At 30.2% G+C, this 27,165-nt stretch overlaps 2 protein-coding genes across 5 annotated transcripts in view; both read left to right on the top strand.

Moving 5' to 3' along the window:
* The window catches only part of LOC115885808 (protein yippee-like 2), a 417,160-nt gene extending 390,890 nt beyond the window's left edge, over window positions 1-26,270 (top strand). For all 4 annotated transcript variants that reach the window (XM_030904833.1, XM_030904830.1, XM_030904831.1 and 1 more), the window contains 3 exons: window positions 9,972-10,015; window positions 17,835-17,943; window positions 22,949-26,270. In XM_030904833.1, the coding sequence (XP_030760693.1) occupies window positions 9,972-10,015; window positions 17,835-17,943; window positions 22,949-23,038 (243 nt within the window). In that variant the 3' untranslated portion in view covers window positions 23,039-26,270. The remainder of the gene's footprint in view (window positions 1-9,971; window positions 10,016-17,834; window positions 17,944-22,948) is intronic.
* Window positions 607-8,143, top strand: LOC115885807 (serine/threonine-protein kinase mos). Its single transcript, XM_030904829.1, has 5 exons — window positions 607-851; window positions 3,008-3,273; window positions 5,334-5,725; window positions 7,708-7,860; window positions 7,921-8,143. The coding sequence occupies exons 1-5, from the start codon at window positions 724-726 to the stop codon at window positions 8,065-8,067; spliced, it is 1,086 nt and encodes a 361-aa protein (XP_030760689.1). The 5' UTR covers window positions 607-723; the 3' UTR covers window positions 8,068-8,143.
* Window positions 26,271-27,165: the final 895 nt, after the last annotated feature.

Here is a 27,165-nt window from a genome sequence, read left to right as displayed (position 1 = left end):
AAACTCAATACTTAAAAACTGTTTGGAACCAAAACGAATTCACTTTTTCTTAGTATTTGGGCAGCTAAATACACAAAAAATATATATAGGGAAATTAAAACAACTTTGGGTGCACGTCATCAATGACACCATGAGCGTCTTATGGAGTTTGCTGGTGGTCGTATTATGATGTGCAACCAAAGTTATTTTAATTTCCCTTTACATATTTTTTTCTTATACATATTTTTATGCTGATAATTCTGCATATAATACTATTTCTTCTTCAACATGAAGAGTACATACGGGAAAAACGATGAAAGTCCCATTTTTGTCCCCCGATTTGCATATCTTTCCTCTTAAAAAGCTACACCTTTTGGTATCTAAATAAACGGGAATATCGATAGCGATCGCATAGAAACTCGCATAAAAAAGGCATTTAAAAATGGGGAAAACGATAAAAGTCAGTGCGTAATTTGAATTAAAAAACGCTTTCCTGAACATTTATCGTTTTTGCACACTTTTTCCCGTGTACTCTTTACATCTTATTGAGTAAGTCCTAAAGACTATCGAATTCGACTGTGCGATAAAAGAAACATTCCTACAATTAAAAAAAACATATCTAAGTGATAAAAACATATTGCTACGGTCCGTTCTACACAAATACACTAATTGTAAATAATTGTTACTCAGTTAGTGTGAGGTTCAATCAAGTCCAGAGTATTATCCCAAAAATCGTTGTTAATTATGGCAAACTCGTTGAAAAATATATCTGGCTTATTATCGCCTAAGTTTTTATCACCTCGTCTATCACCAAATTATTTATTGGCCAGTCCTAAAAGTGAAGGAAATAGGTACAAACATAAACTAACAAGGTATGTTGACACTGACAGTAATGATACTACTTTGATTTTTACTCTGATCGTTCCAAATATAACTTATGTATTGAGACCTCCTTAAGATTCATTTTTACTTCTTAAATAAAATCTTTAAAACATTACTTGTAATTACTTGTACACATTTTTGTTTTCTATGTGCAGCAATTTTAGTATTTAATATAAAAATTAAGACATTTTTTAGCCCACATTATTTTTAATGAAATGAATAATACATTTTTAATGAAAATAATGAAACTTAACGCATATTTATTTTGTATTATGAGTGTGTAACATGAAAAAAGAACACTAATTTAATGCTAATAAGGCTAATAAAATCAATATACGCTCACCGGCACGAAAACCGGGCAACTTAAAATTTTCATGTATTTTAAAGTTTTATACAGGGTGTTTCAAAAAACATGTCTCATCTATCATCGTGGGGAGATTCCTCGCGTAAAAATTAGATTCCTCACCTATTAACATGGGTACGGAAATGCATAGCTTTAGAGTTACAGGATGTTAAAACATTTTAAAATTAGGTTTGTTGTAATTATCTTAAATACCATTATTTTTTTATTTTAAATTGCTGTACGTTAGACTAGTAATAATAATAACTAATAGTAATAATAATTAATAGTAAATTAGGTAAAATATATAATTTATTAAGTTGCTTTTATTTTAATTGTATTAATTGTGATTAATAAAATCTCATCAAGGAGGCTGAATTCGACAAAATATCAAGATATAACGTTTAATTGCCATTAAACACCCTACACAGTTTTGATATTAAAAGAAAAAAAGTTAGTAGCGTACATATTTTTTTTTGCAAAATATTCCAGTGATAATCCCATATGTATACACGTCCCTGATGAATTTATCGACACTTTTTAGCATTCATTCAAATCACTAAAAGTACTTGGAAGAAAATTATAATAAATCGAATGATTATTAAGACTTTAACACCCTGTAGCTACGAGACAAAGCAGAATTGAACCTATGTTGATATGAAAAATAAATTTTATTTTTACATGTGGAATCTCCCCACGAGAGATGGCACATGTTTTTGAAACACCCTGTGTATTGTGTTTTAGTGGACCGATTTTGATTATTTATTTAGCAATTTGAAGCTATGTTATTTGACTTTTTAGTATCTCTTTTTAAATTAAAAATGAAACTCTCCATCTGTTAATTATACGAGGGAAAACAAAATGTTGATATTTTCGAGACAGTTTGTAGCACCCTGCGGAGTACGTTAACAAAGCAAGGAACTTAAAAATCACTTTATCATTTAGGTGTGTCTTTCTTTGACTGTTTTTTGATTCATCTCAATAGCTTTATAGCTTTATTTTTTTGGAGATATTCGCTTTAAAAGAAGACTAACATTTTTTCGTATTTTTCGCATTAAAACCATGCCTTTGCTTTTGGTCCTAGTCAACAGACCTAAAAAATAGTGTTTATAATTTATGTAATGTTAATGTCTTAAAAATCATATTATTATTGTCTGTGTTACTGTGTTACTCTAGCTAAATATGTTTTTTACGTACAAAAGTTAATCTCCGCCATGTTGAATTAAAGATACTTCGGAACTTAACACCATCTCTAGATTAAACGTCGATAAACAATAATAATCTGACTTTTCAATGACAGTGACATTACAAAAATAATAAACACTATTTTATAAGTGTGTTGATGAGGACTCAAAATCAATGCTAAAATAGAAGCGAATATCTGCACTAAAAACAAAGCTATTGCGATGAATCAAAAGACAAACTATCGAGAATAGACGTACCCTAGATGATAAAATGATTTTTAAAATGCTTGTCAACATATTCAACAGGTTGATTCAAACTTGCACCAAAATATCAACATTTTGCTTTCCCTCGTATAATTGACTGATGAAAACTTTCATTTTTAATTTAGAGAGAGATACTAAAAATTCAAATAACTTAGCTACAAATTGCTTAAAGAATGTTCAAACGCCCACTATAGAACAAAATATATTAAACTTTAAAATCCATCAAAAATTTAAGGTGCCCGTTCTTCATACCGGTGAGTTTATATTTTAAAGTAAATTTTATTGCTTTTTTATTCTGTATATTCTTTTTAGTATCCAAAATGATATTTAGACATGATATTTTCACACCTTTTAACAGATCTGTTGTAGCCAAAAAACTAGACTTTGTGACAGATGATAAGTTTCTGAAAGTTCCAAGCAGATTTCCCAAAAATGAGACTGGAAATTTTAAAAATCTCTTAGAAGTAAATTCGTCTTCTCGAGAAGATATTCATAATAAAAGTCTGGAACTAAATACTCCCAATAAAGTAACATTATTTCATAGCGGTTTGGGAAAATTAAAAAAGAGAACCACAATTTTAGGAACGGGAACTTTTGGTACCGTATTTCAAGGAATATACAAAGGTAGGGAAAGTGTTCAAGTTTTAAAAAGATTGGGGAATTAGTTGGGAAAACATGTAATCGCAAAACATTTTCCGATGCACGTCATCATTCATATCGACACGACATTGACACTAAAGTCTATAAACCTGACTAAATAAAATTTTAACAAAAATGTTTAAATTTGTTGTATGATTTAAGATACCAAGCAGCTCTCCATTTTACTTTATAGAGCAAATAATTGTAACAGATATTTTATTTAGATTCACGCTACAAAAATTAGTTTAAACCGAATTTTATTATCGCTATGTTGGTCACATTGCGCCGTGTTCAGCAATGTTGTCCTTTATTAGAGCATATACATACCCTTAGTGTCAATCATTATTTTGTGTAACATCGTGTTGTTGTTGAATCTTTTTGAGTAATTCTCGTTTTTTGCCTATTTTCATAGTTTTTTTTTAAATTGCATTTTTAAGCACAAACAGTTATTTTAAGAAGTCAAGTTTTCGAGTTTTTGTATTGCATTTCTTGAAATTGTGTGTTGAAAATATGCCGAAGCATTTAAACAGTCGAAGTAAAGAGCTTGTAACTTTTTTTTAAGCCTGTTTTTTTTTAACTATTTTGAACGGGAACATGACAATAAAGGTCCTTTATAACCCTTGACTGTAGTCAGAAAAGTAAGTTTGATTGATTAGCACATTATACCACTTTTAAATTTAGTTTTTATTAAATTCTGTGATTATTAGTTTGTGCATTAATAGCACCCTCTTACTTGTGATTAGCACTTATGGCGTTGTAAGATTTATACATCAATAAATAAATAACCCCATAATAACGCTTATAATAATCTTCATAGTGGATTAGTTTTTGCCAATATGTAATAAGTTTGGTTTGGTTGTATATTGAAGCTATAAAACAAATAAATCAATTAATCACTAATTATTAAATTAAAAATAAAACGTAAAACTCTTTAAAAAATAATATAATAAATATGTTTTTTGTCAATTTTCAATTAACATTCATCTCATAAATCCATCACAATTTGGCAGCGCTGTCGCCATCGCTTGTCACTCAAAGTTGATCACGTGCATCGGAAATTGTTTTGCGATTACCATATCTATTATTAATGACATCTAGTGTGTCCATAACTTATATTTATTTAAATATTATATTTAATAAAAAAATTTAAATATTAAATTTAATAAAATGTATACTACTTGATCACGAGAAACAGACGTCACAGTGGCAATAGTTAGTAAGTTATATTTCAGTTCAAAGTTTACTATAGTTTTTTTCACGTAAGTTTGCCTTTTATTGCTTAACAGAATCATATTATTGTAGTGCTTTTCATAAAGAAAGTGGCTTTTTCTATAATAATAGAAGAATTTTTTTTTTGAGGGGTGTACTCTAAATACTGTGTATTTTTCTTCATTATTTCAAATGGAACAATCTTCTTCTGGAACACTTATTCTCGCAGAATATACAGGGTGGTCCGAACTGTATTCCGGAAACTTCGGCAGCATATTCTACAGATAAAAATCAATTTTTTCTAAATAATTACAGCCGGGTAATACAATTATCGTGTTTTAATAAGAATTAAAAAAAAACATCATAAAATTATAAAGCTGGAATAGAATACGGTTTTATATTAACTATAATTTTCTTGAAGTTTATAAAAAGAATACATAAAAAATATAAATATCTTTCAAATCCTTCAATTTAATAGCTGTTAGTAAGAAGTTTCACTTCAAATCTCATAATTTGTTTTATTTTCCTATAAAATATTTTATTTTTCTATAAAATTGTAGGTATGCAATAGTCGGGAAAATACTGTTTGTAATAAATCAATAGTACAATAATTTTGAACAAATAAGTAATCTTTTATATAATAAAAACGTCAAAAAAGACAAGATGGCAAGAGTCTTATATGCTTGGTCTTGATCTTGCATTAGTCTTATACTGGTCGGTCTTGACCCAAAATCAAGATCAGATTGTGTCTTTAGTTTCGCCTTAGGGACTGGCAATCTGATATATCTTTGCCAGTCTCGCTCAGGTCTAGCTACAGTTCATATTTTGTATTTTAGGAACCAAAGTAGCTGTTAAAGTGGTTGCTAAAGAAACTAGCAATAATGAAAAAAATGCATTGTTATTAAGTCACCCTAACATAGTGAAAACATTGAACATAATCACCAATCCAGAATTTACCACATATAACTTAATCATAATGGAGCATCTCCCAAAATGCATTACTTTACAGGATGTTCTCGAAAGCTGTGGCGAAAAGTATGATAGTTTAACATTAAAAAAGTTTGCCGTAGATATAACAACAGGATTAGATTACTGCCATTCTAACAATGTTTTACATTTAGATTTGAAACCAAAAAATATCCTGGTTGATCAAAAGAATACATGCAAGATTTGTGATTTTGGAAATTCGGTCAGCATCGGTGATAATTTGAGTAATTTTAAGCACAATGTAAGAAAAACAAGTACATAGAGATTACAGTTAAGGGTTGGAACCTTTGGTGTTACACAGCAAAATAAAAACACTAAATCACCACAATATACCAAAACACTTTTACTTTTACACTGGACGCTCGTTTCGCTAACCATGTTAGCATCACCAGCAGATGATTAATAAACTAAAGTACAATCTACAAGTTGAGCGTTTATATACTCGCTCAGTGGGCACCGAGTGGGCGTTGCAAAATCTAGCCAACCGAGTCAGAGCCCACTGAGCGTAACAGTTAGATTTCCGCCACTAGAGTAGTAGGAACAAAGAACTTGAAGGAATGGGACCGTTGTCTCTGTTCATACTATCTTTACATTTAATAATTCTGATGCTTTCATATGCATCTAATTGCCTGTAATTTGAGACTTGTTTAATTAATTTTAAATTATTAAGATTTATACAATGTTCTTTATCAACAATATGTTCGGCAACGCAAGATTTATCCGGTCTACCATATCATATCTGAGCTAAATGTTCTTTAAATCTATAGTTAATATTGGAGAAATTTTGGGTCAAATTTAAAGTGTTATATTTTTGTTATTTTTAGCTCTATTTTCATGATGTTTTTAGCAAGCTGTATATAATTATATCAATTCGTAAACTCAGTTTTTTATAAACTCTAGTATTTGGCATATTATACAGGGTTAATCGCGGGGATGTTTTTTACCTTAACTTTAAAACACCCTTTGTACTAATTTCGTGTGTAAATTTTCCTAAAATATAATTTTACGGTCAGAACCATGTCTCCTGAGCATTTTGTTTTTTGGATAAAATCAATACATTCCTTGGTTAATTTTTAAGAGCGAGATGAACTTGCCACCAACAATTTGCAATTTTTTCAATTATCATTTATTTTTCAATATGACAAAGCGGCTTTGGTGATTATTGTGAACTATATACTACTATAAACTGCCCATCATGTTCGACGTTTGGGAAATGCTTGGCAGGAGGGTTAGAGGTTGCGAAGCAGTACCAGCTTCATTAAATGAACTTGGCTTGGTTATTAAAGAAGAATGGGAAAGCACAACGCAATATATGATACATGCAGCCTCAATGACACTATGAAAGGACGTATACAAGCAGTTATAGCAGCCAAGGGAGGCAATACAAAGTAGTAGGTTATTTTTTACATAATTTTCTGTTTTTATACTTCAGTATTACAGATGTTTTCTTTAATATCGTTAGTCCTGTTATCGTTATTAATGATTATTAAAACCAGGACTGTATCGGTAGTCTTTTTTTTAATTTAGTATACAGTATCCAATGCAGACAAAATTCACCAAAAAGAACATGTCATCATATTAAAAAATTACATAAAAAAGTAATGATAATTGAAAAAATTGCAAATTGATCGCGTTAACCAAAGCATGTATTGACATGAATCGAAAAACAAAATGCTCAGGAGTCATGGTTCTGGCTGTAAAATTATATTTTAGGTAAATTTACACGAAATTATTGCACAGGGTTTTTTAAAGGTATGGTAAAAAAAACAACCCCTCGATTAACCCTGTATAATATGCCAAATACAAAAGAATATAAAAACCTTATTTTGCGAATTAAAGTTGATATAATTATATACAGCTTGCTAAAAAATTCATGAAAATAGGGCCAAAATTAACAAAAATGTAACAAATTAACAAAAATGTTAAATTTGAGCGAAAATTTCTTCGTTGCGTTTTTTTCATCTGAATGTAGTTCATATTATTATTCTAATCAAACATTTCCTAAAACAGTTTTTGCATATTATCCCAAAACAACGTTTTTGGGATAGGACGGGTTTTGCAACTTGAGCCTCTAGTATTTGGCATATTATACTATACTTACTATATTATTGTAGAGTTTTCCACTTCCTGGCTGAATACTGTATATTGCTACATACTGTATATTGCTATATTATACTACGCATTGAACACCTGGGAGTGCTTTTAAATCTTATTTCGTTCTAGGGTACGGTAATCTATACTGCTCCCGAACTGCTCCTAGGTAAAAGCCCATCAATGAAAAGTGATATCTATTCCTTAGGGATAATATTCTGGCAAATAAAATATAGGAAAACGCCTTTTGAGGCCTACGATAGCAATGAGAGCATCATTTATAATGTAAGAACTTTCAGGGCTCTATTCGAACGAACGCGCCATTTTCGATTTATCAATTTTTAGGTAGCAAAGCATAATATACGACCGACGTGTGATAAAAATAACGAAGATTTGTTTACAAACATATTTACGAAATGTTGGAATACCGAGTCTAATATAAGACCGAATACATGTGATATTTTAAAGGATTTGGAACACGTTCAAATTTAATTCTTATTTATTTATTTTTAATATATTAACTTGTTGTAGTTTGTTTTTATTTTTTATATTAGTAAATATTTATTATAACCTGCAGATTTGTTTTATTGCTATGCATCAAAATTCTCTAATTACTATATATAAAAATTACAAAAATACAGTAGGTATATTTAAATATAAATAACAGTTATTAGTAGGGGAGTCCAATATGTTAAATAGGGATTTACCCGAGCCGAGCGTCGCGTCGCTGGGACCTATTGTATTGTGAAGATTAGGTATCGGGAGCATGTACAGTGTACAGGGTGGGTCAAATTGGATGCTTTTATAAGGAAACACCCTTTCTATAGGAGATATACGAAAACTAATATTTAGCAAATTTTATTTATTATTTAGAACACCCCGTATATTTTTAATTAGCTAAAAAGAACTTAAAATTACCTTTTCAAAAATACAGCACACTTGATATTTTGTTAACTAGTAGGCTTTACTAGTTAAGCCCTTATTAATGATCTGCCCCTAATGGAACTCGAAAACATATTTTTCCAGCAAGACAAAGCATCGCCTCAGAACGCTGAAGTTATCAGCAAATTTTTGCAGCCAATTTCGAGAATAATTGAATAGCTAACCAAGATCCCAGCCGTCGACGGTCGAGGCTGCTGGACTTACTGCCTATGGATTTTTATCTTTTGCTGAAGAATAAAGGTTTTTATTTTTAAATTAATAAATAATAATAAAAATAATCTAGACAAGAATTAGAAGTACTCAGCGGTTATGCGAGGGTATCTTAGGGAGTTAATGAATTCCGCGATAAATGTTCAAAAACGTTCCCGTCTGTCGATTACAGCAGACGGTCGGTATGTCAAACACCTGTATCAAAATCTCATGTCTTGGTTTGCTATTTATTTTTATGGTTATTAGATATAGTTTAAATGTGTTGATGTTGTTAAATATAGCTTAAATTATTATAAAATTCTGCATCTCTTATTGCAAATATTATTTTTGTTTTAATTGCTGCTCACAGCTAGATTTTTTTGCATTACAGCCTAGTTATTCAAAGTGGGCGAATTTTTATAAACTCTATATCTCGAGGAGGAATCGAGGAAAATATCAAGTGTACTACATTTTTAGAAAGTTAATTTTAAATTCTTTTCAATGAATTAAAATATACAGGGTGTCCCATATAAAAAAAGATCTAATTTTCTGTTGATAATTCTTAAATTATTAATTTAGAAAATATTTACTTAAACCATTAAATTCTACGTAAAAAGGTGCTTTGGAAATATTTTCATAAAAGTACAAAATTTTCCATAGCAAAAAAGTTACAGTGATTTGTGAAAAGTGCACCATTTTTGAAAAACACCCCCTAACTCCGAAACGGTAACAGATAGATTTGCAGGGCTTTCACCATCATGTTTTTGATAAAAATTGAGCTCCAGACACCGATATTAGTTTTCGCCTATCTTCTGTAGAACAGAACGTTTCTCTTTAAAAGCTTAATTTGGCCCATCCTGTACAGGTTTTCAAAAATGTAAAAAGAACAGTGACAAAGAAATATTTGGACTGTTTAGGATATTAATAGTGCATACGCCCCACGGTGTTTCTTATAATGGAGGGATATTAATCTGTCGGTTTACATGGTAGGGATTGGCCATACGAAGGGGTAAAAATGAAAAAATATTCGTGTTCGATTAATTTACATTTCGAGACATCTATGTAATTTAAATAAGAAATATGAAAGCGAGACTTTCAAAAAAGACATTGCCTGTATTAACACAAATTGGTTAATGGTTATTAAATTATTTTATCTAATTCATTTATGAACAACAGTTCTTTTTTCTATATCTCTACTCTGAATGCTTGTCTGAATTTATAACGTTTTTATTTTACAGTGTATTAATATTTTCTTTTATTTTCAGTCATTCCAGGGTTCCCAAGGTCGAGCCTATCTTTTTAATTCCGTGTAAGTATATCTATAGCTTTAGTAACGTAGTCTTATTTTATTTTTCGTTTTTTGTCAAATTTTTTTAACGTTATTTTTCGTAAAATACTAATATCGTTGATAGAAGAAATAAGAAGATGCACAACCTTATGGGCGATTTCGTGGCACAAAATATGTCCGAGATGTGGCTGGCATTATCATCAGCCTGTCTGAGAATTTCGAGATTTAGTTTAGCACTGCGCCGCTGCGCGCTGATGTCATGTGCAGAGTGAAACAATACTGTACCGTAGTTCTGCTTTCAGTCGACAGAGGGAGTGGTTGCCGGAGACAGGCTGCCAGAACTACTGATTAATTCATAGATTTACAGATTTTGGGTACAGAAAGTTAATAATACGGATTTTCTATCATTAACGAATTTAGTATTATGTGATAAAACAAAGAACGGCGTTAAAGTTGGCTTGGAAATGAAGATCGCGGTTATTTCATATGTAAAATATTATGGTAAATGCCAATAATTCGTTAATTTCCTAGCCAACTAAACGACTTTTTTCGATCATACGATATATTCAGTACCTATAAAAGAATTTTTATTTTTGTTGTTTATTCTATGTTTAACACGAATAAATGTTCACTACATAAAGGCGAATTTTTCATCCAAAAATTTTTTCGTAAAACGTATTACAGATATTACACATTTTAATATGGCAACATTGTTGCTTTCAGGTCCACACAGTCTTCAATATGCCTTCGCTGGCCGAATTAGAGAAAATAAGTGTTCTATTCGTTGACCGCAGAACGATTGGTGTCTCCACCGTATAGCACTTAAGACGTAGGGGAAATCATATCAGCCTTGTCACGAATTCGCTCATTAGGTTGCATATTTTCCCAATTTCTTCAATCAACGCTAATATGATTTTTTATTTTATAAGGTTACATATGTACACAATTTTTTTTTTAAACAATAGGAATTATTATAAGAATATTGTACAGGGGGCGTTATCATTTTAGTTTGACCCACTTTTAAAAGCTTATAACTTTTTTGTATGTTGGGTTAAAGCAGTCATTCAAAAAACATGTAGCAGTTTCAGCCAAGTTTTTGCGAGTGTTGTCAAAAATGACAGTAGGTGTCACATGTCAGATTTTTAAAACTAAAAAAAACTCTCTTTTTAAATGGGACACCCTGTATATTAGTAGCGCATTAGATAGTCACCTTTTCTCCGAATTTAAAAATGTATCACACATGTGCATTCTTCTCAATTTCTTGAATGAATGCTTTAACCCAACAAACAAAAATGTTCTAAGCTTTTAAAAGTGCGTCAAACTAAAATGATAACCCAGATATTGTTTCTTCTTTTCGTTCCTTTATTTAAATTTTTATAAAATTAATTTTTTTCTATCTAAAATACTTGCAAAACATTTCTCTCAAAATGTATCTATTTTGGGCAGCATGCAATGGACGCGTTTGATTAACAAATACGGAATTGAAAGTTGGAGGGTTCGGAAGCCAATCAATGTAAGTCAATCAACAATTGCATTAAGTAGTTTCACTAGTCCGAAAAAGTACCAAAATAAGCGTTCGGTATTTAACGTTTTATGTCAAACTGGCTACGTGTTTTTACACAAATGAAGAAGGATATTAAAGATAAAGGGTTATACTATGTCCGTATTATAGCATATTTTTAGACAACTTCTTTATTTTTAAGATTTTGATGGTCAAACATCAACAAAATATTCCTTATGTTTGGACTACATTTCCTCGAAAATAAAGACATAATTTAAAATTCCGTTACAATACGGAAATAGATTGAAGTTTTGTGATTACAGTGATATAGTTTATATGGTTTTGTAACAAATTGCTCGCTATTTTATGGCAAATGCTGAAGCTTTGCAAACCTTAATCAAGCTTTAATCAAGCACGTGTGTTTGGAATTTTGGGCGTGGCTTAATACGACAGGATCGGGCTAAGCCTTAGGCAGATTTCTGAAATATAAGATATATTTCCTTCCGCCACACACCCGCTTCACCCGACCTCTGAGAGAAACCAGTAAGTACAGCGTAATATACTCTTAAGATAGTCCATATAATGAGGTTTGAAAAAAAAACATTGTTAGTTATGTTTTCTATTAATAATTACTTAAGTTAACTATCTTCAAATTGATTTTAATTTTTTTTAAATCTTGTTTTAAACCTCATTATATCAATGAAAATTTTGATTGACTTACACTGATTGGCTTTTGAACCTCCCAGTTCATAGTCGTTCTGGTATAAGAATCAATGTTGTGATTTTATTAAATAAAATGATATCAAATATGTTGAGGATTATTTTTATGTAGAATTATTGTATATGTAAGAATATTTTTTATATAATAAATAAGTTAACTCCAGCCTAAACAACCATCATTCTACAGCAACAATTTTCTGTGATTTTTCTAAGGCGTTCGATTGTGTAAATCATAAGATCTTAATTAATAAACTGCAGCACTATGGGTTCAGGGGATCATCTCTTGAATGGTTTAAGTCGTATCTGAGCAACAGAAGTCAACTTGTGAGGGTGGATACCACGTTGTCTTCTAGCAAGCCAATAGAATATGGAGTACCACAAGGCTCAGTACTAGGCCCTATTTTGTTTCTTCTTTTTATTAACGACATTGCTAACATAAACATCAGTGGCAAAATATGTCTTTTTGCGGACGACACTAGCTTCACTTGGAGCAACAAGGACATCACGGCACTTCATAGGATTATATCAAATGACCATTAAATCTTGGTGCTTAAATCACCATTAAATCTTGGTGCGATTCGAACCTCCTGAGTCTCAACATTTCTAAAACTAAAGCTTTGTCGTATAAAAACTCGTTGCAGCCTCTTATACTTAACAACACCACCATTGACGTCGTCAAATCTGTAAAGTTCTTAGGGCTTGTTGTGGACAATTCTCTGAAATGGGACATACATATCGAGGCTTTGTCGAAAAAATTGAGCTCTGCCTGTTTTGCATTAAGGCCTGTTTTTAAGGAGCTTAACTTGTCAGTGGCTAGAACTGTTTATTATGCACTTTTTGAGTCGCACCTCAGGTATGCCCTTCCATTCTGAGGTACGTGTTGTGCGACTCAATTTGAACGCATTTTCAGGCTCCAGAAGAGAGCTGTTCGATATTCACTGGGACTAAACAGCAGAACTCATTGCCGGGACTTTTTTAAAAAATTAAAAATATTGACTCTTCCTTCCTTATTTATATTTGAATCCGTTTGCCTAATACGTAATAAACATGTATCAGCTTCTCAAGAGAGAAAGGCCATTTTACACTTATCCATTCAGGAACGCGGAGCAATGTCTTTATCTACCTACCCCACGCTCAGAGTTAGTTAAAAGTTCAATATTATACAACTCGAAAAAAGTGCCATTTGAAATCAAATCCATAACATCATTTTTTTCATTTCGCAAAGCATTGAACTCTTATTTACTAGACAAGGCTTTCTACGCCGTAAATGAATTATATTTTGAAAATCAAATTTGATCTTGTAAACACTGGTCTAATGTTTGCTATTGCTATATTTACTAATGACATCGAAATGAATTTATTTAGAGGTCATTGATATTTTACTATAAACTAGCTAAATATTTTTGAATATTATTTTTATTTTTTTGTTCTTTGACATTATAAACATTTATAAATGTTTATTTTAACAATAAGACTTACAATATTATTTGTATAATGTTTTGTATTATCTTTTGTTTGTTTGTTTGTGTACCTTCTTTTTTTACTTTGTTTGTTAGTTTACCTTTGTCTACAAATTGAAAAATTTGTTGACAATAAAGGCATTTATTTATTATTTATTTATTTATTTATATATAAAAAAGGGTAGAATGTGGAAATAAAAGAGGAGAATTGAAAACTGAAATTAAACCCTTTCTTAATTTACTCCTAGTAGAGTCGATAATTACTGTAATATGAAGGGATGATAAAATATGAGACAATCATTGATAATACCGTAAATCTAAAAATTCACGGATAATAGAAACATTGAAACACCTAATGACACTAATATGTATAAATATTTGATAATTTTGTGTTAAACATTGTTTTTGAATAAAATAATTTACCAATAAGTGGAAATACCTAGTTTCTATTCTTTCTATCATTTTCTATTCTGTCCATAATCTTCCTTTTAACTCTGTTATGATACTATCTAGTTATTTGACCTCAGGGAATTCATGAATTAAATTTTATTATTAGTTCACCAATACATGTCACTACATTATTTAATGAACCTTATTCCTACAAACAAAGACAAACTAAACTCCCCGGCACAAAATTCCGTCATCCTAATATTTTGACTAAGTTTGATGTTCCATAACTTTTTAATTTTTAATCCAATTTTTATGATTAGAGTATTAGTTAGTAGATAAATTTGTTGTCATTATTTTTTATTATTTTAATGGCTTATACATTTCGGTTAGGTAAGTTTACACCGAGTTATATCAATACGTTTTTTGCAATAAATTCAAAACACCTGATGGCAAAAATAGGCCGGGCGTTTTGGATAAAAAATACTGTTCTGTAATCTTAGATGCATTACACCATTTTTAAATAAAGTAGGTACTGATATTTTTACAATCTTGAATTTGTTGAAAATGGAGCTCACAATGCCCATCGTTATATTGAGGATGTCCTCCGAGAAGGTGTTGTTCTATTTGCTCCTTTCATTGGAAATCAGTTTATACTGATGCATGATAATGCCAGGTCCCACGTTGTGCGGGATAACGAGTTATGAGTAACGAACACCTGGATGAGGTTGGACTACGAAGATTGGAATGGCCTCCTTGTAGTCCCGATCTCAATCCAATCGAACATTTGTGCGATGAACTTAAAAAAGCTTTCATCGTCGTCCTATTCCACCATAAAATTTACGAATTTTGTGCCGGGAAGTATATTTTGGGTGTACAGTGTGTCCCATTTTGGTTGAAATCATAGGGTATCTCCGTTATTAGTGAAGATAGAAGGGTGCGGTTTGCACAAACCTGTCCCATTTTTTCGTCAAACGGAAGAGGCTGCAAACAAAATTTTCATAGCCCTCTTAGTTTCTGAGCTACAGGGTCTTTTCGAAAATTTTGCAATTTGGGACACCCCCTGTATCTCTGTTATTGTTAAAGGTATCGAGAAGGCGAAAACTGCTTGTTGTAGAACTTTTTACGTGGAATGCAGTGGCGTAGTCTGTTTTTCTACCAAAAAAATATTTTTGAAAATATGAACTAAAGTTATGTTTTTTCAAATGGAACACCCTGTATATTTATAAATCATACGATCTGTCTTGCTATAAGCTTCTCAAAAATATATATCACTCTATATTTATTTTTACTATTTACTGCAATATTTAAAATATATAATTTTCTTATTAGTAGGCCGTGATAAATAACAAAAAATCAAAATGGTATTTACTAAAATAGTTATACACATATTAAAATTAATTTGGGATTGATATATTTTACTTTAGTTTCTGAGATATAAATTTAATCGGACCTTTTTAAAAAAATTAATTTTATTTTTCAGAAACTATTAGGGACAGAGTTTACCAAAAATGCTTTTTATATCTACTAGTGGGTAAATGAATTTGTAGATATATAACGACTTTTCTTGGAACTTTAGTTTCGGAGATATTAATTTAATCCAATGTTTTTGTTAAATTTTTAAAAAAATTAATTTTATTTTTCAGAAACTATTAAAGACAGAGTTTACCAAAAATGCTTTTTATAACTACTAGTGGGTAAATGAATTTCTAGATATATTACGATTTTTTTTGGAACTTTAGTTTCGGAGATAAAAATTTAATCGGACCTTTTTAAAAAAATTAATTTTATTTTTCAGAATCTATTAGGGACAGAGTTTACCAAAAATGCTTTTTATAACTACTAGTGGGTAAATGAATTTCTAGATATATTACGAATTTTTTTGGAACTTTAGTTTCGGAGATATTCATTTAATCGGACATTTTTAAAAAAAAATAATTTTATTTTTCAGAAACTATTAGAGACAGAGTTTACCAAAAATGCTTTTTATATCTACTAGTGGGTAAATGAATTTGTAGATATATAACGACTTTTCTTGGAACTTTAGTTTCGGAGATATTAATTTAATCGGACCTTTTTAAAAAAATTAATTTTATTTTTCAGAAACTATTAAAGACAGAGTTTACCAAAAATGCTTTTTATAACTACTAGTGGGTAAATGAATTTCTAGATATATTACGATTTTTTTTGGAACTTTAGTTTCGGAGATAAAAATTTAATCGGACCTTTTTAAAAAAATTAATTTTATTTTTCAGAAACTATTTGAGACAGAGTTTACCAAAAATGCTTTTTATAACTACTAGTGGGTAAATGAATTTCTAGATATATTACGAATTTTTTGGGAACTTTAGTTTCGGAGATATTCATTTAATCGGACATTTTTAAAAAAAATAATTTTATTTTTCAGAAACTATTTGAGACAGAGTTTACCAAAAATGCTTTTTATAACTACTAGTGGGTAAATGAATTTCTAGATATATTACGATTTTTTTTGGAACTTTAGTTTCGGAGATGAACTGTTTCACCACTGAAACTGTGAATATATTTTTCTTTTTTTTATAACGAAATGGGTTTGCAAATATCTAAAAGCTTGAATTATTAAAGCATTTTTCAGGTGTTCGACATTGTTGTAGGTTGTAGTGCCCACGATATATTTCGTATTTCAAAAATCCCCAAAATCAGAAATCGAGAACGGCGAAATCCGGGAATCGAGGAGGCTATCAATATGTGTTCATTGGTTCCAATTCATTGATTTGAAAAATAATAATTTAACAGTATTCTAATATTTTCATAGTTATGAGGGGGAATGTTCCCCATCTTGCTGAAAGTATATTTCACGTAAATTAGCTAAAGGAATATCTAAAATTTCCGATACAACAGATTATTCGTACGTATACACGTATTCCAAGATTTGCAAATAGACGTAGGGAGTTTGGTTTGGTTTCCCTAATATATAAGAAGTTTCCCTAATATATAAAGAATTTATTAGCGGCTCCCTAAGTAAAACTAGAGACAGATAGCAGTATACTTTTAATAATTCTTTAGTTTCTTTTATGTATTTTATTCTAATTCTTTAGTATCTTTTTTTTTTTAATATGATCTTTTAATAAAAACTTTTAAATATTGCAGTAAATAATGAAAATAAATATAGAGTGATATATATTTTTGAGAAGCTCATAGCAAAACAGATCATATGATTTATAAATATACAGGGTGTTCTATTTGAAAAAACATAACTTTAGTTCATATTTTCAAAAATATTTTTTTGGTTTCTACGCCACTGTATTCTACCTAAACAGTTCTAGAATAAACGGTTTTCATCTTCTCGATAGCTTTAACATTAACAGAGATACAGGGGGTGTCCCAAATTGCAAAACTTTCAAAAAGACCCTGTAGCTCGGAAACGAAGAGGGCTATGAAAATTTTGTTCACGGCATCTTCCGTTTGACAAAAAAGTGAGACAGGTTTGTGCAAACCGCACCCTTCTATCTTCACTAATAAAGGAGATACCGTATGATTTCAACCAAAATGGGACACCCTGTACATATTTAAATTTCGTCAGAACTAGAAAAAAAACTAATACATAATTTTTTTTTTAATTTTCCTACGAATTTGCCATCCAGTGTAACCGCCACGCCACATTAGAATCACATTTGATTTTATAATTGTCAAAATCAAAGCCCGCTTGATCCAAACTTATTTAATATACCGTGTTTTACTTGAGTGTACTTTTTTAGACTGTTATTTACCAATATGTTTGATTTTTTTACAGAGTAAACGTTGGATGCGGACCAGCTGAAGAACGTGTTCTACTGACGGGTCTACACGCAGTAGCTGATATTTATTGTGAATGTTGTAAAACCACACTTGGGTGGAAATATGTAAGTACCTAGAATAAAGGGAGTTTTAATAAAATTTTCATAATTTAATTAATTCTGGCAGTAAGCCGAACATTTCCCAGAATGGACTCTGATTTAGAGGAGGGAATTCTAGTTCCTTGGAAGGTGTTGATAGTTCCTTAGTTCTATTTCCTCCAGAGGAATAGTTTCTTGAACTAGGTCTTTAGTTCACAATAGTTCCCGACTAACATTGACATCCCCGATGGATGCTAATAGATTTCGTTGTCAGTCAGAACTATTCACATTATGATCTGTATAATTTTTATAATGTACGAAATATAACGAGACGTGTAATTGAGTATGTTAAAAACATATAGGTAAGATTTATTGCAGATGAAAAATTAAATAAGAAACTCCAATCAGAGTTTAAAAAACTATATCAGAAATCAATTGGAGAAAATAATACGAAAATTTTTCAAAAAATTGATTTTTCATCACATCAAGCTTTTTGTTTTTGACTAAAAATTCAGAATATCTACTTCGTTTTATAAGATAGATACAGGGCCGGCGGAAGGGCCGGGCGACACGGGCGACCGCCCGGGGCGCCCAATGTGAGGGGCGCCAGGCCGACAACTAAAATATTTAAAAAAAATTGTTCGTGGTGTTTTACTTATAACTGAAAAGCTATCAATATTTTGTAAATAACCCTTCTTTCTACAGGGTTGTTCACCATATACGACACGGAGTATTGTAGCTAAACGATTAGATTTTTACAAATTTCAAGTTTTGGGTTCGATGAAGGACTATTAGAGGTACAATTTAAAAATAATTTTACAAGATACAGAGTGTCCCAAATAAGTAAAAAATATCAAAGTTGTATTTTTTTAAATGGAACACCCTATATATTATTACATTTTTAGTTTCTACGATTAAAATAAAGGTAAATTTGATTAGGGTTTATTATACTTAAACCTTACCGTTTTTGAAATATTTTCAATTTTGTGAAATTGCAGTAAAAAATTTAAGGCTTCATTTCTCCAAGGGTATTAAAGTTTTTAATACTAAATATTTACTGAAGTTTATTTATTGATCAGTTATTGTGTTGCAATAATAAAAATAATACTACCTTATACAGAGTGTCTAAAAATTTATTTTAAATAATTTCTAGCTTTAAACACCAATAACTTCTTTAATTTAAATGGAACGCCTTGTATATTTTAGGAGAATCAGATGCATAATTTAATTGTCTATCAAATTGTATCATACCATTTTTTACCTATCCCTTCAAGTTTTCGTAGAAAATGCATTTTCTTATCATTTAGACCCCATTTATCAATATACCCATGGAATATTGGCATATTAGATTGTTTTTAAAGCAACAAATGTACAAAATGTACAGGCTACGTTTTTAGCAAAACGATAATATTACTAGCCCATTTGTATGCAAAAAGCAAACTATTTAAATCTTTATAAAAGAGTACACCATTAATTAAATATAACACCATTATTTCCGCCCATATACTAATTAATTACATACTTAATTGTGTTCGTTAATAAATTATTCTAAATAAATGTGGATTTGAGTCAGAAATCAATATAATAATGTTATCAAAATTAACGTCTCTGTTGTTATAAATAAGCATTTATTAAAAAATTAAATATCATTTTAAGGTGTTACTTTTTACCACACCGTCAAATACATATACAAAACAAAGTTTTTTAGTATTTGGGGCAATTATTATTAATCAACGCAAACAGTCAGTTAATGTAGTTTGAATACTAGAATCATATTAATTGGTTCTCTTTAACAAATATTTAAACATTTTTTTTTATTTTTTAGTGAAATTACCGAATTATATCGACAATATTAGTATCTGTACTCTTTAAAAATTTGGTACATCTTTAAAAATAATCTAAAATGTCAATATTTCATGGGTATATTGATAAATAAGTTCTAAATTACAAGAAAATGCATTTTCTACGGAAACTTTAAGAGATAGGTAAAAAATGGTATAATACAATATGATAGAAAATTAAATTGAGCATCTGATTCTCGTAAAATATACAGGGTGTTCCATTTAAATTAAACACGTTATTGCCGTTTGAAGCTGATAATTATTTAAAATAAATTTTTAGACACTTTGTATAAGGTAGTATTATTTTTATTATTGCAACACAATAACTGATCAATAAATAAACTTCAGTAAATATTTAGTATTAAAAACTTTAATACCCTTGGAGAAATGAAGCCTTAAATTTTTTACTGCAATTTCACAAAATTGAAAATATTTCAAAAACGGTAAGGTTTAAGTATAATAAACCCTAATCAAATTTACCTTTATTTTAATCGTAGAAACTAAAAATGTAATAATATACAGGGTGTTCCGTTTAAAAAAATACAACTTTGATATTTTTTACTTGTTTGGGACACTCTGTATCTTGTAAAATTATTTTTAAATTGTACCTCTAATAGTCCTTCATCGAACCCAAAACTTACAATTTGTAAAAACCTCATCGTTTAGCTACAATACTGCGTGTCGTATGTAGTGAACAACCCTGTATAATTCTTGTTTTTATAAATTTTCTCTAAACAAACTGTTTTGGGTCAAGAGCCAGCAAAATTGACAGTTTTAGACTGCTTGTTGCTCAAAATTGCACTTTGTCTACTACCCACACCCTTTATTTGGTAATGGCTGATCTGCCCTAAAATTATATGAGACAAATATTCATTCGCAAGAAGCTAAATAGGATCCCGATATCCTTACTATCAAAAAAAAGCTTGTAAGTTTGCCTCATAAATTTATGTAGTGGGAAACACAGTAACAGTAGTGGGAAAAATATCAATCTTTTGGTGATTTTGATTGTTCTGTATTGAATATGTAGTAATACAGGGTAAATGGTAGCAGATTCGTAGAAATTTATCATTAAAGCAAGACAAATGAATGCATCTCAAATCTCAAACACTGGCTGATCCACATTTTGAAGCCGACAAAACTGTATCTGATCACACCTATACTGATTCTGCACGAAATAATTGATTATAATGATGCCAATTGCTTGCAACTAAATAGTAATGTTTTCAAAGATCACTTATACTTATCATTTATATACCGGGTGCGTCTCAAAACTGGCTCACTCCTATAACTTGTTTATTTTTTCACATAAAAAAACGAGATTTGGTATGTTAGTATACGACGTAATTAATATACGGATTACTACGGATTAATTGATTAATACGGATTAATTGACGTATTCAATTGTTTTTGATCACTTACTCTTTCACCGGAAATTAATAAAACTTTTGATTTTTAAATGTCAACCTCGGTATATTTCTACTTTATGCGATAGAAAATGACAATCTGAATAGAATGACGTATCATATGTCAACTTTTGACATTTTCACATATGGATTATTTGAAATTGTAACATACGGTTGTTAACGACAATTTGACTCGAAATATCAAGTGTGTGGTACAAAATTATTCGTAAAAAAATCCTTTTCCAAATATGCAAATGAGCCACTTGTTCAATTTGAAAAAATTGGCATATGATTAAAAATACGATTTGGACATTTTTAACCGACCAGGACAAGACACGAAAAACATTAGACGATCAAATCTATTTTTCCAAGGCTCCTTGTTTAAAAATTAGTGTTTTTAACACAACTATGGCACTCTAGATTGAAATTTAAAATACGATTTTTTGAGGAAAAATGTCAAAAGTTGACATATGATATGTCATTCTACTCAAGAGTGTCATTTTCTATCGAATAAACCAGAAATATACCGACGGTATATAAAAATCAATAGTTTTTTTGTTGAAACAGGAAGTGACCAAAAACAATTGAATACGTCAATCAATCCTAATTTATGTCAACATACCAAATTTCGTTTTTTATCTAAAAAAATAAAACTTTCAAGATGCACCCGGTATAAAAAAAACAACCGCGGACTAAGATTGAATGAAGAGAAGAATTTTGAAGTACCTGTAAGTAAAGTTTTATTGTTAAAGTAGCATAAATATGCTTAGTTGTTATGGTAACATGTTAACTATTGGGGGGGGGGGCGCCACGTAGGGTATTCGCCCGGTCTCAATATTTCCCTTCCGCCGGCCCTGGATAGGTATTTCTTAATTTTACGGACCTAAAGTGAAACATTCCCATAAAATATTCAAAGAACAAACTAAAAATCAAAAACAGTATCCACGACAATTTTCTGTGGTAATTACGCCGACTGTGGCAATAGACAAGGCGGAATGCGTCGTCATCGCCTTGTATTATATCTTAGATCTGCCGACTGAATAGATTTCCGTGAACTAGTCTTTTAATTATTTCCTCTTAGTCCTTTCGGTCCGAGACAGGTAACATACGGCTGGCATTCTCCACTACCGCCTAGCATCGGGCTACGATCGCGCTGGCCGATCCGTACACCAAACTAGTCTTTTATTTAGTTCCTCTAGGTCCGGTTCCGATAACATACGGCTGGCATTCCTGCTTAGCATTTGGCTACGATGGCGCTGGCCGATCCGTCGCATATTATTATTTATATCGGTCACAGTCTCGATCCCGAAATAGGTCCTGAGGAACTAGTTCCTTTCATTGCGGGGTCGGAATAGTTCATTGGAACTAGTTAAATCTTTAAATTATTTTCTCCGTCACATCACTTATAGGATATGAAGAATATTTCATTACCTTTAATTGAACTTAAGAATTTAGTCATTCATATGTAGCTTATGCAATCAACCTTTGACTTTTGCAAGTATATTTATTGACCTATTTCGTTCCTTGTTATGGCTCCATTTTCAACTATGTCATATAGAAATAAACACATCAAAATAAATAATCTTTCTTCAGTTATCTAAATAAACTAGTAGTTGTTGTTTAATACTTGTAAATATTTTGATGGACGATATAAAATATAGATCAGTAAAATTTATTACTATTAAGAAAAACGATAATTTTGGTTTCAATAAGTTTGATGTATTATTACTGTTTTTATTTAATGAATTTTTAATGTTTAATTTGATGATCACGCTTTTTTTCTTTTAGGAGCATGCCTTCGAATCGAGTCAAAAATACAAAGAAGGCAAATTCATCATTGAACTAGCCCACATGATTAAGGAGAACGGATGGGACTGACAGTACGAATAGTGGTGCACCAGTGAACACCATCTCTCATCCATTATTTTCCTTTGTTGTACCATCAAAAATGTTCAAGAAGGACAAGCAAGCCACTAGTTATAAACTCACATTAAATTGTAATTTTTGTTTCCTAGATTGGACCTAATATTTCAGTCGGTGTAGGTAGTTTAAATTAACTTGAAAATGGGGAAATGGCGGATGATTAAAAAAATAAAATACTATATACATTGTACTCTTTAAAATAGTTTTTAATATTGGAATTACACAAGACGACACTTATATAAGGTTATTGTAATGCAGTAAACACGTACTCTTATAAAACATCAGCTATTTCTTCTCGAAACCAATGACTGAAATATTAGCCGTTAAGTCGACGATTTTAACTATAAGTGAGCATATGAAGACTTGGTTGTAGTGCAGAACGCACTAGCATTAAAGACACTTATCGTAAAAGTGGAATTTGTGACAAGAAGTTTTTGCGTCTTTAGGAGTAGGTAATTTAAAGGTATCTGTGGTAATAAAATTGACTTGGACTGTGACGCAGGCACCGAACAGAAATTATTTGTATTTTATTGCCACAAACGGTGTCTTAGCAAATAAATTAAGTATTTAAACGTTTTTCACAATGTCAAAATAGACGCTATAGTTATCTTTAAGTATCGACTCTTCACTAATTCTTACCGTTTTCTACCCATGTTGCATCAGTATTTCAAACGTATATATTCAACAAGTTCTCGAGTGTGTTAAACATATGATGTAGATGGGATTAAGCTTCTAGGGTTGGTTTAGCAATTGTACAGCAGCTTAAATAGGTAAAAATTGAGTGTTGAGCTTCAACTACAATGGGCTCTTGTCAACTATTGTGCTGACTATTTAATGGCGCTGGTAATAAGAATCACGTGCGTGTAAAAACACAATGTCTAAAATAAGAGCCTTTACACATCTAAGAAAACTATTGCTGGAAATATCAGTGCCATTTACTTTAGCGTTTCCTTCTTCTAGTCGGACTGTATGGGATCAAAGAATGAGTGCAATATAGATAATCAGCTTAAGAGAGCAATTTGAGATACATCATATAAATATTTTTTTATTTGTCTTATTTCGTTGGTTCTTGTGAGAAAATAATTTTAATATCGCAGAATTTAATATTGTAATAGTATTATTCAGGGTCTTTGAAATGCAAAGTAAATATACATACATATTTTCGAAATTGACTAAAAATAACTTCAGTGTTTATAAGTGCCCACAATAATGAATGAAAACATTTCCAGAATATTCTAAGATTAGATTTGGCATCCAAATGTACTCAAGTAAAGCGTAAAATTCGCATACAAAACTTTTAGATATTTAACTTTCTTTAAAATAATTTAGTTTGAATTTTAGTAATTATTGTAATGTAATATAGGATTACTATAGATATGTGTACGTGGTTGGTACATTCATTGTGATCTATTATTTTAGAAACATAGTTACAAAGCATCTAAAATCAATCTAAAAATATATTTACTAAAAAACCAGTGGGTTAAAATTTAAAAAAACATTCATATTTCTATATAGTTTTTACTTGAATGACTTGTATGACATGTATCTAAATGCACTTAAAAGTACATTCATTTAAATACAATATTCTTAAATCCATAAACTACAATTTTAATTTTGGCGTTTTTTGACTGGATTTTGCCACTTGTTGACAAAACATTAATGAATAAAATATATTATGTACTGTGCTAAAAGTATAATTTTAATCTGTATTACTATGCATTTTTATCTATAATTAATTTTATCGAATAAAAATAGGACAATACACATTTTTTTTTACTTGAAGACAGATATTTTGATTCTTTAGTGATTTTCTGGTGAGCAACATCCTAGAATAAGAAAACTGGACTATATTATTTTAAATAGGGCTGAAATAATATGTTACATACTCCTTGGTGTATTTGTTGTTTCGTATAATTAAAATGACAAAAATTATTTTCTCACAAGAACAATAATTTCAAGAATACTGAAAAAAAATCTGTATTGTATTTTTCTACAAAATTAACAAAAAAATACTTTTCTAATATAAAATGATGTTTCTTAACAGATGCCAAAGAGATTCCGAATATTACCGAGTCTCTGATTTCATCGCCATAATATTAGAATGAAACTCACAGTTTACGAAAACAAGGTCCAGCTTTTAGACAATGAATAAAGGATACAAGGACGCGTAACGGGCATATATGGGCTGTCGCAAAATTTGTGATGTTAGATGCCATTTTGTTGGAGATAACGGATGTGTCCCAGTATGGAGTGTAGAGATGTGGAAAAATATCTCTTATGGGACTTTATTTGAAAAAGTGGTCACAAAAATAGAAAGAATAAGGGTTCACCAAGTGACCACAGTGGCGCTGATAACGCATAAATTTAAAAAATGTAAAGTAACAATAGATAAGAGAATAAAAGTAACATAACCAAACATTACTCAAAAAAGCTATGTTTTTATTTTTTAGAATATATAAAACAATTATTTTTATATATTAGAGGCCCAGTCTATTGCTGCTGAATAAAAATCGATAATTTATTTCATGTGACATGAAAATAAAATTTGTTTTTTTTTTAAACCCTCGTCTTCGGGTCAAATAATTATCTCTTTTGAATCATTTTCACATACAAGTATTTTAAATTTTAGGTTTTTGCTACAGCAGCGCCATCTTATGTCTTCCCTTTTTTATGACCCTCCATTTTTTAATGCACGAAGATATTTCTCCTTATCTCTACACTCCATAGTCACCAGAGGCAATTTTAGCGATTATTAATAGTCTGTTGTGTGTAGTGAACTTTGTATAAATGTTATTACAATGGTTCAGCTTTCAAGTGTAAAAGCCACAACGATAAGAAAGAGCCAGGAATTATTTTTAAAACAGTTAATTTTCGGTACTCAACCTTTTTAGCGTTTTCTTATTGAATTTCATAATTATTTTCCTGAAATTATACTATGTATGTATGTCCTAACATATATTATAGTCCATACTAGTTTTGTACCTTTTGTGAACGTTTTAATACGTATTTTACGTTAAAGAAGAAGCACCCACCATGGGCGTAGGCGAAACATTAATCAAAAATATAAATAAATAAAGATTATTCATAACTAAATAAGTCTAATAAGCGTAACAGTAACTAATAAATTATATTTTTAACAATTTTCTCTTTACTTTTTTTTCTCTACTTTCGATTTTTCGAAATTAGAAAAAATACACAGCTAAAGGCAAGAAAATATTATTTATAAATTATATTTTGTAACCGTCCGAAACAAAAATATTTGTGAAACAATTAAAATTCCAATTTTTATTTAATTCTGCATTTTTTGTATTAACCCTCTGGCACGGCACTGTTTGGAGGCAGATGGTAACAGTTTGGTCTCGTGTGTTATTGGTCCTTGTATTTTTTAGCCATTGGTTTTATCCAACAATATGTGGCTGAACTATTTTTTAAATGACAAATTATGTTATTTAAAGTAAAATATAGGGTTTTTTCTTGAATATTATTTGATTTTTGTCCATTTAAACCTGATTTTTTTCAAAAAAGTTCTTGCTTTTATTGGTTTTATTACAAAAATAATATACAGTAAAAGTAATTAAGTATTTTAATTTACTTTTTACTAGTATGTTTTTATTAACATTAATTGAGAATAGTCTTACTTTTAGCGTCATATAGGATTTGTCCTTTTTATTTTAAAGTACACTGTATCAGTGATAACATTTTAATACTTACTATAGCGAGAAAGAGAGATGCTTACGTTCAATCTGAATGAATATTAATTCTCTGTAAAATCTCTTTATTTAGTTGAATTGTGACATGTTTATATTATCTAAACATTGTTTCTATAACCTGTGAGTGAAGTCTACGTCATTTCAGCTCTGGAAGCACACTGTGTTAGAAAGATTATTGTCTGTGGTATTGACTGTGGTAAAAGAAATCCTATTATGCTTTCATTGTATTGTAAAAACAATAGATTTATTAAAAGCTTTGGTCAATTATATAAAGCACAATCCTCGAACGACTTTTATATAGAGTGAGTTTATTTTTAGGTATTATGGATGAAGAATAATACTGTCAATTACATACATTTTAATTTGAAAGTT

The sequence above is a fragment of the Sitophilus oryzae genome, unplaced genomic scaffold, assembly GCF_002938485.1.
Source record: "Sitophilus oryzae breed Bouriz unplaced genomic scaffold, Soryzae_2.0 scaffold_41_pilon_pilon, whole genome shotgun sequence".
Classification (NCBI taxonomy): domain Eukaryota; kingdom Metazoa; phylum Arthropoda; class Insecta; order Coleoptera; family Curculionidae; genus Sitophilus; species Sitophilus oryzae.
The sequence above is the reverse complement of the archived record's forward strand: the minus strand, read 5'-3'. Positions and strand labels throughout refer to the sequence as shown.

Excerpts from the sequence above, each read along its gene's own strand:
- LOC115885807 (XM_030904829.1), top strand. The coding sequence starts at position 724 with ATGGCAAACTCGTTGAAAAATATATCTGGCTTATTATCGCCTAAGTTT. Across the intron at positions 852-3,007 it reads TACAAACATAAACTAACAAG|ATCTGTTGTAGCCAAAAAAC; the intron begins GTATGTTGACAC and ends ACCTTTTAACAG. Across the intron at positions 3,274-5,333 it reads ATTTCAAGGAATATACAAAG|GAACCAAAGTAGCTGTTAAA; the intron begins GTAGGGAAAGTG and ends TTTGTATTTTAG.